Below are 12,795 nucleotides of genomic sequence, written 5' to 3' on the forward strand. Positions count from 1 at the left end.
CAGTAGCAAAAGCACTTGGTAGGTGATTACAAATGGCAACAAATGTCTCTGTGCCTGATGTCATTTTTTTAATGAAGTCATTTACACAGATGTTTATTATGGTTACAAAGACTTCTGAGATGTGGCAATTGTGATGTGCCACCTGGGCATATTCTCTGGACTCCTGAAATCAGTGAATTCCAGGTGTTATTATAAACCTCTTCAGTTAATTGAGGAAAAACGTGCATAGGGATGGTTCCATGTTAGCAAGGCAGCAGCTGGATCCCAGCTTGGGAATACCCTCATTGCAAGCCACGGGAAAACAAGCAGAGCTTAAGTTTGGGATCTGGTTGTGTGCATGACCAGGAAGAGGCCAATCATCCCCACCACACCTTTTTTCCCATGTGCTGAGGTTGACTCTTCCAAGAGAGGATCAACAGACTGGACCAGAATTCCCCTCCAGGACACCTTAGGAGAAATGGAGCATGTGGCCAGTGTCAGACTTGAGACATGGATGAGAGACAAGCTCTTTGGATAACATTTGAAGATAGAAAGAGTCATTGGTCCTGGGAAAGTGACAAACACTTGTGAATGGAGATGTTTTTTCCGAAGCTAATGCTTGAGTTCAAGCCCATATGGAAAAATGAGGGAGGCAGAGGAAGTGGCTCCATTTGAGTGCAGTCTGCATGAAGTGCAGGGAAGGTTGAGGAATGTGATCCCAGCCCTTGGTCTGTTCAGAGCTGAAGGTGGACAAGCAGGATTTGGGCTTTACCACAGGAGACAGTAACAGACACAGATGTGCTGAGGACAGGAGCAGAGTGAGTCAAAGCTGTGCCCTAAATGCAGTCACAGAGCACAGCCTGGAACAGTAAGAGGTGAGACTGAGAGCTCCCAGGGGGGATCAGGTCATTGACTGACAGGCAAAAGATGGATCAGTTGTAACAGACTTGCATTTCTGGAGGGTTTTACAGAGAAGAGCAGGTATGGCCTTAGAGCAGTTAAAGCACTGCAAGAACAGGCAGTTGTGAGGAGTGATCACTGTCCAGCATGGTCTGAGTTGGGTTCAGTAGGACTGGACAGCTCTGGCTTTGTTTCAAATCATTACTGAGAGAGAGTTCCCTGTTTTGGAATCTAGTTTCCATGTGTGTTTCTGGCATTTTTTCAGCTCTCTGCTTTCAAGTCCACGGGCACTCAAGCAGCACCTGCCTTTGGAATGGGAGGACAGCAAACCTCAGGCTTTGGGCTGTCAAGTAAGTTCCTGTTGTGAGAGCCAAAACATTTACACATTCTCTGTGGTTTGCTGCTGCATCCTTGAACTACAGCAGTTGTTTAGTGTCCTTGGGCTAACAATTCTAATATTTTTTGTAAATTCTCTACTTGCAGGCTTTCCTGTGAGCAGCAGCAGTACCAGTGCCAGCAGTTTCTCCTTTAAAACCAGTTCCAGCCTCATCAATTCAACATCATCTGGGAGCAGCCCTGCTGCTGATGGGAGGTCTGCTGCTGCTGCAAATCCTCCTGCATTTGGGACAACATCCTCTCCTAGCGCACCCCAATCCGTTGGCCTTGGCAGCCCGGCCGCTCCATCCGCAGCCTCCTTCTCCTTTAAAGCAGCTGCCACGGCTGGTGGCTTTGGGACTTCTGGCTTTTCAGGCTTTGGCAGTGCTTCTGCTGTCAACTCTGCAAGCACCACTCCAGCAGCCTTTGGAGCCTTCGGTGCCACCGTAGCCACTTCTGCCTCGCCTTCGAGCGGTGCTTTATTTGGACAGAGCGCCAGTGTCAGCTCAGCGTCTGCTGCAGCCACCAACTCCAGCCCTGCCTCAGAGAAGTTATTCACACCCAAGAGCGAACTGTCAGCTGAAGAGTGGCAACAGTTTGAAGCAAAGGAGTTCACAGTTGGAAAGATTCCTATTAAGCCACCACCATTAGAACTTTTAAATGCTTTTGACCTTTTACATTTATTCTGAAATGTTGTTAATTTTTATTTCCTCTCTCAAGTCTCTTTGCTGAATTAAATGCGCAAATATAAACTTTTGAACGTTATTTTGGGATGGACTTCTTACATCTGAAAGATGAACTGTTTAAACTAAAATGGAACATTTCCTTCTATATGCTGTCCTGTGAAATTCTGTACAAAACTGTACAAAAAATATGGTGTCAAAAGAAAGAATGTTTCAGTTAGTTATTTAAAACCTACTCTTGTATCAATGTATTGTCTCCAAATGTATCCTCTGTGGTATGTAGGACTGGCCACGAAAGCTTTTTTCCCCATTGCCCCAACAACTGGTATTGTAAATTTATTGGTGAGCCCTTACTGATAGTTATTACTGAATGTGTGCCTTTGCTGTCTCTCAAAAATCAGTTGTTTTATTCCCCAGCTTTACTGAAACGAGATGATCTGTGAGGGATGCCTCCAAAATTTCCTCCAGTCCCCTTCAGTCATTATCAAAATCCTCCAGCATCCTAATGTTTTCATCTTTAAGTTGACCCTTCCTGTCCACAAATGGCACATGAATTCAGGTCAAAAGGAGGGGCCATTTCAGACCCCACAGCTCCTGCCTATCATTTTGGCTTCTCTAATGCCATTCTCTTTTCATTCACATTAAAAAGGGGTTCACTATAGTCTGCATATCCCACCAACTGGGGTTGTGATTCAGCATAATAGTTTCCAAAAGCTGATTCCTTCAGGATTCTCTCATTATGAACCAACAGATCATTTCCAATTCAAAAAAATCAAAAGTAGTACAAGGAACATGTCCAGAAAAAAATGGCCGATGCTCTGCACCCACTGCTTCTCTGTGCTCTCTATTTTGAGCTGTATCCTTTTTATCCATCTCCCCTCTGTTCTTATAGGGGTGTGGAATGAAGGGAACTAACATTTTTACATAAAACCTCATCCCCTTTTCCAACATCCACTGTAAGATAATATTAGTCTGCAATGACACATTTTCCCCATACTCCAATTTAAAAGTGGCTACCAGTGATGACAATATCTCTTCTTTTTATCTTTAGTCACTGGATCTCCTCTAAACACATTCCAGTTTTTGGGGATGCGTCCTAGACAGCTATGAGGAGGAATTGTGGATTGGCAAATTCCCATCATTAAATTTAATAGCATTCAAGTTACACAATTCTTTTACCCTCAGGTCCAGACCTTCAGTAGTTACATAACCCCAGTCCCCCTGATTGGTTACACTGATAAACATACACCATTTGTAAGAGGAACACTAGTGCACCTACCAGTCCAAGAATCCTATTCCCCTTTTTGCACTTACTTGAGTCCCTCTGCAGCATTGCACCTTTGAGTTGCTCACCATCTTGATACTGGAGAGGATCTGATGGAGTCTGCCATCAGTTGGTCAGTACATGCTGCAGACGTGTCTCATCCAATTCTCTGTTGCCAGAGGAAGCAAGATGGTCTAGTCAAGGCTTTTGGCCATCCCACCTGGATACCCAGAACTCCCAAATATGGATTCTACTGGGTGCAAGAAGCAGATTTGCACACAGAGTTCATAGAATATCCTGACTAGGAAGGAACCCACAAGGATCATCGAAGTCCAATTCCTGGCCTTGTACAAGACCATCCCCAAGAGTCACACCATGTGCCCGAGCTCTGTCAGGTTGGTGCTGTGATAATTTCCCTGAGGTGCTTTCTCCAGCACCCAACCAGCCTCTGGCTGAAGAACCTTTTTCTAATACCCAACCTAAACCTCCCCTAACACAACTTCAGGCCATTCCCTCAGGTCCTGTCACTGGTCAGTGATGAGATCAGTGCCTTTCCATCTACTTCCTGAGAAGTTGTAGATTGCAACTCTGTCTCATCTTCTTAGACTGAACAGACTAAGTGCCCTCAGCTGCTCCTCATACAGCTTCCCCTCAAGGCCCTTCTTGATCTTCATTGCCCTCCTTTGGATGCTCTCTACCAGCTTTATATCCTTCTTATACTGAGGTGCTCAAAACTGCCCCCAGGACTTGAGATGAAGCTGCCCAGTACAGAGCCAAGCAGGACAATCCCTCCCTTGCCTGGCTGGTGATGCTGTGCCTGGTGCACAGAGATCTTTGTTACATGGCTGTTCACATGGGTGCTGGGTAGGGAATCCCTAAATGTAGCACAGCCTCTGTGTGCCAGCCAGCCACTTTTATACACTTCAAACAGCAACAGCTCAACATCTCCAAGCTATACTGTACCTACAGTGAGAGGACTAGAGAAAATGGCCTTAACCTGAGACAGAGGCGATTCAGATTAGATATTAAAAAAAGATTTTCACTGTTAGGGTGGTCAGGCATTGGAATAGGTTGCCCAGGGTGATGGTGGAGTCACTGTTGCAATATGTGGTACAATTTTCCTAAGAAAGGATGCTATTTAATGCTTGATCTTTATATATTTTCAAGCCTAATCAACAAGAAGGGAGATTTAATCCCTGAAACAGCAGCTGGCAAGCTCTAAATGATGCTCATATGTTAGAAAAACAAACTACTTGTAGGTAGAATTGCCTTGTTAGGGTTCAGGGCTGGACATGCTTCAGGGTGAGGTTAACAAAGCTTGGGAAGAAGGAGTTACCACTGATCGTGGACACAAAGAATGCAGAATTTACACGCCACAAGAATATTTGTCAGAACCCCCAAGATAAGGAAGAAAATAATAAAAACAACTCAGCAACTGTGCTGAAACCAGCTCTGACTGGGTAAAAGGTAATTCCAGCAGGGGGATCTGCAACCACTGGCTCGTGGACCACCAACCCAAGAAACCAATGGACCCACAAGAAGAGAAAGACTGAGAATGTGGACTAATTGGCATGAAAACTAAGAGAATAATTAACCAATAGAAGATAATAAGAATTAGTAAGAGAGCTATGTAACTTGTAGCCAAGGAATGCTAATTCCTTTGTTTGCTAAAATGTATAAATAGCAAAAAGTTTTGATAGCTGGTGTGCTTGATCTGTGGAATGCCATCTAGCACTGGGCTTGTGGAATTCTGAAATAAACAGTCTTTCAAATGCGTAATTATTGGCTTATCACTGGATAATAAATCCAATTTTTGCAGACAACATCACCGTCCCTGGGGGTGTTTAAAAGGCACCTGGATCTGCTGGGTGATGTGGTTTAGTGGATTACAGTGATAGGGATGGGTTGGTGGTCGGACTGGATGATCCTAAAGGTCTCTTCCGACCCCGATGATTCTGTAGCCATGGGCTATACATCCCTTAGTCTTCCCGTAAAGACACAGCACAGAAACGCTTTTACCGCGCAGGCTGTGGGGAGAAGAGCTCATGTGAGAGAGGGGCGGTCACAGCCGAGGGGCGGCTATTTTACTGTGTCCGTGACTGCAGCTCTGCACAGCACAAATCAAATCCGAATTGGCTTTACCAGCAGCTTGTTACTGCACTATCCCTTGGATGTATGTGCCGACCTACCGCCGCCTCTCGGTGCCGGCCGCGGGCCCGGCTGGCCCGGCCCGGAGCTGAGCCCAGCGCTGGCCCGGCCCGGAGCTGAGCCCAGCACGGCCCCGCCCGCGGGGCCCGCCCGGCGCAGGCCCGGCGCGTCAGAGCCGCGCGACGGCGGGCGGCCATGGGCGTCTGCCAGTTCTTCCTGCGGGGCTACTGCCGCTTCGGGGACCGCTGCTGGAACGAGCACCCCCGCGGCGGGGCGGGCCGCCCCGGGCCGCCCCCGGCCCACGGTACCCACACCGCGCCGGCACGGGGCGGGAGGGCGGGACTGCCCGTCCCGGGCGCTCCGTGCGGCCGCTGCCGGCGGGAGCTCCCGAGCAGAGCGGGCCGGGCGGGGGTCGGCTGCAGCCTCTGGTTCGGCACTCGCCGAGTTGAGCTCTGACGAAGGGTCTGGAGCACAAGTCCTGTGAGGAGCGGCTGAGCGTGCTGGGGGTGTTTAGCCTGGAGAAAAGGAGACTTGGGGGCGGCTTACCGCTCTCTGCAAGTGTCTGAAAGGAGGCTGTAGCCGGGGGGAGGTCGGTCTCTTCTCCCAGGCAACCAGGAGTCACAGCCTTAAGCTGCACCACGGAAGGTTTGGGTTGGGCACACAGAAAAAGTCACGAAACATTGTAATGGACTGCCCAGGGAGGTGGTGGAGTTACTGTCCTTGGAGGTGTTTAAGGAAAAACTGCATGTGGCACTTGTGCCGTGGTCTAGTTGACAAGGTGCTGTTTGGTCATAGGTTGAACTCGGTGGTCTCAGAGCTCTTTTCCAACTTAATTGATCTTGTGATTCTGTGACTGCGGGATGTGCCGCAAGGCAGGGGGAAAACAGCTTGGAAAACTCTGTTCTCATGAGCAGCGAGCAAGTTTCTAGCTGCTGTGTGTTGTACCCAGTGAAGGCTGTTTCTATTCTCATCTGCTCTGGGTGTTCGGGGGCTTTGGGAAGGAAAGGGGCACGACAGAGAGCTGGGGGCTGCCGTGATGGCACGGCAGGAATTCACTGCAGCCGCTTGTCCTTATTCCTGCTGGAAGGAGGGTCGGGGTTTGCCTGTAACAACATACATAGGTGTGTCCGAGGTCTCAAAATGAAACTCAGGAGCTCTCTGTGCTGGAGCAGAGCCCCTGCTGTAGCTACGGAGGCAGGAGCCCCTAATATAAACTTAATGGTGCGTTCAATTTAATATTTTTCTGCTGGGGTAGTTATTTCATCAAACAACCTAAGCAAAACTGAGCCAGTGTCTTTCTGCAGTGCCACAAGTTGTTGGCACGGTGATGTAGTTGAAGGCGTCTCTGCTCATTAAGGCACAGGGGAGATCGAACTAGATGACTTCTAAAGGCGCCTTCCAACCCAAACTGTTACGCTTGAGAAGTAAGTAGGACTTGAGAACTACCCTGGGTAACTCACTAGTTAAGCTGACTTAATAATGAGGTTAACTTATTAGGAATAAACTACGTTTTAATTTCAAACTTTTTATTGTCACTGTAAGACTACTTATACTTACAGTTTTTGTTGATGTTGATTCATATCTTAATGATTAAAATATTAAAATGTTTGTTTTTTCTTTTTTTTTTCTTTTCTTTTTTTTTTTTTTTTTTTGTTTGTTTGTTTGTTTTAATTGGAAGTTACTAGTGGAAGAGGAGGAGGAGGAGGATGGGGTACCTCTAACCAGAGATACAGTAATGTTATCCAGCCATCTTCGTTCAAGTCTGATACATGGGGTGGCAGCAGAGATCACGGAAGAGGATTCTTTGGTTCCTCTGACTTTGGATCATCAGGTGGCAGCAGCAGAAATGCAGACTTTTCACAGAACAGGTTCTCTGCCTTAGCCAACAGTCAGAGTGTTGCTGATGGCTCTAAAGACGAAGAGGAGAGACTTCTGTAAGTTACAGTCCTGTCTTACTGGAAGCATTTAGAATGAACACGTTGAAAGCTTACTGACTTCCTAGAGATAATGCAGAGGACAGGATCATGAGGAGAAAGCTGGGACATGGGAAGAAGCATAGAGAACATCACTTCATTTGGTTCTCTGGAATGATGCTGGCATGGGGAGGAAGTGATTCTTGTTTGGGACCTGGGCTGGGCAGATAATCAACTGTGATATTAGTAAGATGTTGTGGTATTTAAGTTGTGATCAGGAGGATAAGGAAGGAAACAGATTTCAGGGCTTGAAAATAAGAAATCAGAGCCCCTTTAAGAAAATGAATTATTTTACTTGTTTTTTTGGTCACTTAAGACAACAGATCTTTCTGCCAACAGCAAAACTATTGGTTTCACAGAGGTGTATTTTACAGTCAGTTACAAGTGACTAGCACCTGCAGGCAGGTACTGAGAAGCAGCAGTGTGATTTCCCAAAGAAGCAAGGTTTTGGAAACACTTTCCATTACTCTTTTTAAGATTACATTAAGAAAACACTTGGTTTTCATGATAGCAGGTTTTTTGACTCTGAATTTGGATTCAAACCAATTGTTTGAATTGATTGCTACTGGCATTTTTGGTTTGACAATAAAGTTTCGTGTGATTTTTCACAATTTCATCTGTGATTTTATTTTGTTAGTGAATGTGTAGTGAAAGACATGGAAATTTGGGAATCTTCTGGACAATGGATATTTTCATGTTACTCACCAATGAAAGAAAAGCCGAATGTCTCAGGTAGGTAATGTTACAGTGTTGTGTAGTTGTGTATTGCTGCTGTTTAGGATGTTTCTGTGACTTGCCACATTGTTGTACCTCTGAGCAGCCATTTACAAGGTGATGATTTGTCTTGTGATACAACAGAAAGAAATATTAGTTGATGGCAGATTCAGTTTGGAGGGTCACCCCTCTGACACTCTGTAATGAATCTTTTTTTTGTCTGTTACTCTCTTTTTAAACTGTAACTCTCCTAAGAGAGACAATGTATCAAGGTCCATGTCTTCATAACTGCAGATGGCAGTTGGAAGTATCAATCTATTTTCTTGGAGGTTTTTGACTATTCCTGTCCTTGCAGGCTTTTCAGATGTCTCCCCAGAAGAGCTGCGTCTGGAGTATTACGACAGCAGAGCAAACAATATCATTGGGAATTATGTAAGTATTTTTAAAATGTTGGCTGGTGTGGACACTCTTGGGGCAGGACTTGTTACTGTTCTTCAGATGGCAACTCTTGATTCATTTATCTCCCAACTCTAGAAAATAATCAGAATGCCAAAATATTTTTCAATTCCTGTGCATCAAAGTGAATGCAAAAATAGCTGCTAGACACTCCTTGACTTAATCTTGTCCCTGCTCCTGTGTGTTATTTGTAGAAGTTACTTGAATCCTGTCTCAGAAGCTTAATACCTTATACACTATCAGTCAGTTTGATTGTTATAGGTGGTTATTTGATACTTTAAATAGAATTTGACCTTGTTCTTTTACATACCTTTGTTGTAGGGAATTAATGATGAAAATAGCAGATACTTCTTTTCTAGAAGCAGATATGTATATACTCATTTGGAAGTAAGACATATGTTTTTATATAAAACATCTCTCTGTGTGTATATATATCATTCCTTCCTTGTAGTCCTGTCAATACCAAGGAAGCTAACAGAGTTTAGTGTTGTGCCAGGAAAGAAATTAGGCTGTTGGATAGATGCAAGTACAAATTAATTCAAACTACATTGCACTCTTTCCTCTTCTTGGTTCTGTGTTACAGAAGGAATTGCTCTTGTCACCACTCTTGCTTCATATGTTTAGATTTACCAGAATTGCATTTTTAGAGACGGGAGACACATAATATTTTTCTAAACTTCAATTAAAATAATAACCCAAAATAATAATAAATAATAATATGCTCTACATGGCTATTTAAATAAATAAATAAATTGCGATCTCATCAAAGCAGAAAATGCAAGTTTTCCTAACTCTCACTGTCTAGATGACAACTGTATGATACAGTTCTCTTATAAGATGTTTAAGTACAGCATGTCTTTTCCGTGTTTCTATTCTTAAACTGGGTCAAAATCTGAATTTTCCAGTTTGTTGTATAGGAGCAGATACCAAGCAACATGATCTTCCAGCATGTGATTAGACACAAAAGAATTATTGATGTTTGTGATGCAAGACTCTTTTGAAAAATTAAGGAATTTGTCTACAAAAAGATTACTCATAATTTTTGCAGGCATTTGTGACACTAGGTGTTTTATTTGTTTAAGGTTTAGGGAAAATTCAATTAGGCGAGGCATCTAATTAGATGTGTTGCTAAACTTAAGTATAAATGTAGGAAATTCAGGTTTGAAATTCCTGAAAGGTTGTTTGAAGACTTTTTAGGTTTTTGCTTAATACTAAATCAGAGTTATCAAGGGACAGATAGCATTTATTGCTGCACTGTTCTGTGCAGTTACCTGATGCATCACACTTAAGGGAGTTGATTTAAATTAAGGAAGTTAATTTCATCAAAAGTAATGTTTTAGGATGATACAATTGAACGGTTATGAATTACAGTGTTTTGAAAGTGGGTATTTTTTTCCTGAAAATGTGGTAGAAGCTAAGGTAAATCTTAGGCCTTCAGCTTAGTGACCGAGTACCTAAGTGGAAAGGCCGATTGAAGAGTCTATTCTCATACATATAAAACTTACATATCTTGTTTTGTGTCATTTTTTTCCCCAAGCATCTAATTCAGAAAAAAAATAGAACTTGGATTTGAAAAGTCCCAGAACTTGTTTGCATGTTACTCCGATGTAAAGTAAAAGGGTTGATGTAAGGACAATAGTCAGAGAGTTTAAAGGAATTCTCTGTTAAAAACAAAGACATCAGCGCCTCACACTGAAGTTTCAGGAAATAAAATATGTTATTGGGTTAATGAAATTTCTTTTCTAATTCTAAATATCTTTTTTCAATTCAGTTGCCAGATGACTCTTCTGTTTTTAAGCCTTCAGTAATAAAACCATGCTTTTATTTACCCATTTTCAGATAGATGCTGTCCAAAATTTAGTATTACACTGGAAAAATCGGCTACTTCAGTTGAAAGCTTTAAATGCATCAACAAAAGCATCTTTGGTAAGTATTCACAAATGGCAACAAATGTCTCTGTGCCTGATGTCATTTTTTAATGAAGTCATTTACACAGATGTTTATTATGGTTACAAAGACTTCTGAGATGTGGCAATTGTGATGTGCCACCTGGGCATATTCTCTGGACTCCTGAAATCAGTGAATTCCAGGTGTTATTATAAACCCCTTCAGTTAACTGAGGAAAAACATGCATAGGGATGGTTCCATGTTAGCAAGGCAGCAGCTGGATCCCAGCTTGGGAATACCCTCATTGCAAGCCACGGGAAAACAAGCAGAGCTTAAGTTTGGGATCTGGTTGTGTACATGACCAGGAAGAGGCCAATCATCCCCACCACACCTTTTTTCCCATGTGCTGAGGTTGACTCTTCCAAGAGAGGATCAACAGACTGGACCAGAACTCCCCTCCAGGACACCTTAGGAGAAATGGAGCATGTGGCCAGTGTCAGACTTGAGACATGGATGGGAGAGAAGCTCTTTGGATAACATTTGAAGATAGAAAGAGTCATTGGTCCTGGGAAAGTGACAAACACTTGTGAATGGAGATGTTTTTTCCGAAGCAAATGCTTGAGTTCAAGCCCATATGGAAAAATGAGGGAGGCAGAGGAAGTGGCTCCATTTGAGTGCAGTCTGCATGAAGTGCAGGGAAGGTTGAGGAATGTGATCCCAGCCCTTGGTCTGTTCAGAGCTGAAGGTGGACAAGCAGGATTTGGGCTTTACCACAGGAGACAGTAACAGACACAGATGTGCTGAGGACAGGAGCAGAGTGAGTCAAAGCTGTGCCCTAAATACAGTCACAGAGCACAGCCTGGAACAGTAAGAGGTGAGACTGAGAGCTCCCAGGGGGGATCAGGTCATTGACTGACAGGCAAAAGATGGATCAGTTGTAACAGACTTGCATTTCTGGAGGGTTTTACAGAGAAGAGCAGGTATGGCCTTAGAGCAGTTAAAGCACTGCAAGAACAGGCAGTTGTGAGGAGTGATCACTGTCCAGCATGGTCTGAGTTGGGTTCAGTAGGACTGGACAGCTCTGGCTTTGTTTCAAATCATTACTGAGAGAGAGTTCCCTGTTTTGGAATCTAGTTTCCATGTGTGTTTCTGGCATTTTTTCAGCTCTCTGCTTTCAAGTCCACGGGCACTCAAGCAGCACCTGCCTTTGGAATGGGAGGACAGCAAACCTCAGGCTTTGGGCTGTCAAGTAAGTTCCTGTTGTGAGAGCCAAAACATTTACACATTCTCTGTGGTTTGCTGCTGCATCCTTGAACTACAGCAGTTGTTTAGTGTCCTTGGGCTAACAATTCTAATATTTTTTGTAAATTCTCTACTTGCAGGCTTTCCTGTGAGCAGCAGCAGTACCAGTGCCAGCAGTTTCTCCTTTAAAACCAGTTCCAGCCTCATCAATTCAACATCATCTGGGAGCAGCCCTGCTGCTGATGGGAGGTCTGCTGCTGCTGCAAATCCTCCTGCATTTGGGACAACATCCTCTCCTAGCGCACCCCAATCCGTTGGCCTTGGCAGCCCGGCCGCTCCATCCGCAGCCTCCTTCTCCTTTAAAGCAGCTGCCACGGCTGGTGGCTTTGGGACTTCTGGCTTTTCAGGCTTTGGCAGTGCTTCTGCTGTCAACTCTGCAAGCACCACTCCAGCAGCCTTTGGAGCCTTCGGTGCCACCGTAGCCACTTCTGCCTCGCCTTCGAGCGGTGCTTTATTTGGACAGAGCGCCAGTGTCAGCTCAGCGTCTGCTGCAGCCACCAACTCCAGCCCTGCCTCAGAGAAGTTATTCACACCCAAGAGCGAACTGTCAGCTGAAGAGTGGCAACAGTTTGAAGCAAAGGAGTTCACAGTTGGAAAGATTCCTATTAAGCCACCACCATTAGAACTTTTAAATGCTTTTGACCTTTTAACTTTATTCAGAAGTAACATGTTTTGAAATGAAATAAAATGCTACTTTTAACTTTAGTTTCATCTCTCAAATCTCCTGCAGGAATAAAATTACCAGTAGAAACATGTGGACGTTGTATTTTATAATTTCTTGGTTGTTTTGGGACAGACTTTTTACATCTGAGAAATGAACTGTTGAAAATAAAATGGAACATTTCCTTCTATTTGTTGTCCTGTGAAATTCTGGGGAAACACTGTTTTTAAAAAGGTTGAGTCAAAAGAAGCAGTGCTTCAGTCAAGTGTTCGCACCCTTTTGTGAATGGAACCCTAGAAAAACACATGCAGTACAAGGCAGTTGGACAGCCTTTCCTTATGCCTCTTCAAAGGTTTCTGTAGTGTTGGAGGACTGTGTGTTCAGAGAGTGGATGGTTCCTGTGTGGTCTGTGCCACACTATGCCCTTCTGTCCCCTGGAAGCCAGTTCCCGTG

The 12,795-nt window shown here is 44.2% G+C and overlaps 2 protein-coding genes across 2 annotated transcripts; both read left to right on the top strand.

Moving 5' to 3' along the window:
- Positions 1-6: 6 nt before the first annotated feature.
- Positions 7-2,369, top strand: LOC128783473 (nucleoporin NUP42-like; the record flags this gene model as incomplete). Its single annotated transcript, XM_053934246.1, has 3 exons — positions 7-18; positions 1,145-1,229; positions 1,363-2,369. Coding segments are annotated over 3 exons (678 nt in total), but the record flags the coding sequence as incomplete, so codon positions are not given.
- Positions 2,370-5,538: 3,169 nt separating this feature from the next.
- On the top strand, positions 5,539-12,532 carry LOC128800371 (nucleoporin NUP42-like). The gene is made up of 7 exons (XM_053965482.1): positions 5,539-5,653; positions 7,028-7,283; positions 7,960-8,054; positions 8,392-8,468; positions 10,332-10,418; positions 11,544-11,628; positions 11,762-12,532. The coding sequence occupies exons 1-7, from the start codon at positions 5,545-5,547 to the stop codon at positions 12,355-12,357; spliced, it is 1,305 nt and encodes a 434-aa protein (XP_053821457.1). The 5' UTR covers positions 5,539-5,544; the 3' UTR covers positions 12,358-12,532.
- The last annotated feature ends 263 nt before the right edge of the window (positions 12,533-12,795 follow it).

The sequence above is a fragment of the Vidua chalybeata genome, chromosome 1, assembly GCF_026979565.1.
Source record: "Vidua chalybeata isolate OUT-0048 chromosome 1, bVidCha1 merged haplotype, whole genome shotgun sequence".
NCBI lineage: Eukaryota > Metazoa > Chordata > Aves > Passeriformes > Viduidae > Vidua > Vidua chalybeata.

Coding starts and splice junctions, on each gene's coding strand:
- LOC128800371 (XM_053965482.1), top strand. CDS start 5,545: ATGGGCGTCTGCCAGTTCTTCCTGCGGGGCTACTGCCGCTTCGGGGAC. Junction 5,654..7,027: donor CGGGCCGCCCCCGGCCCACG/GTACCCACACCG, acceptor TTTAATTGGAAG/TTACTAGTGGAAGAGGAGGA. Junction 8,055..8,391: donor AGAAAAGCCGAATGTCTCAG/GTAGGTAATGTT, acceptor CTGTCCTTGCAG/GCTTTTCAGATGTCTCCCCA.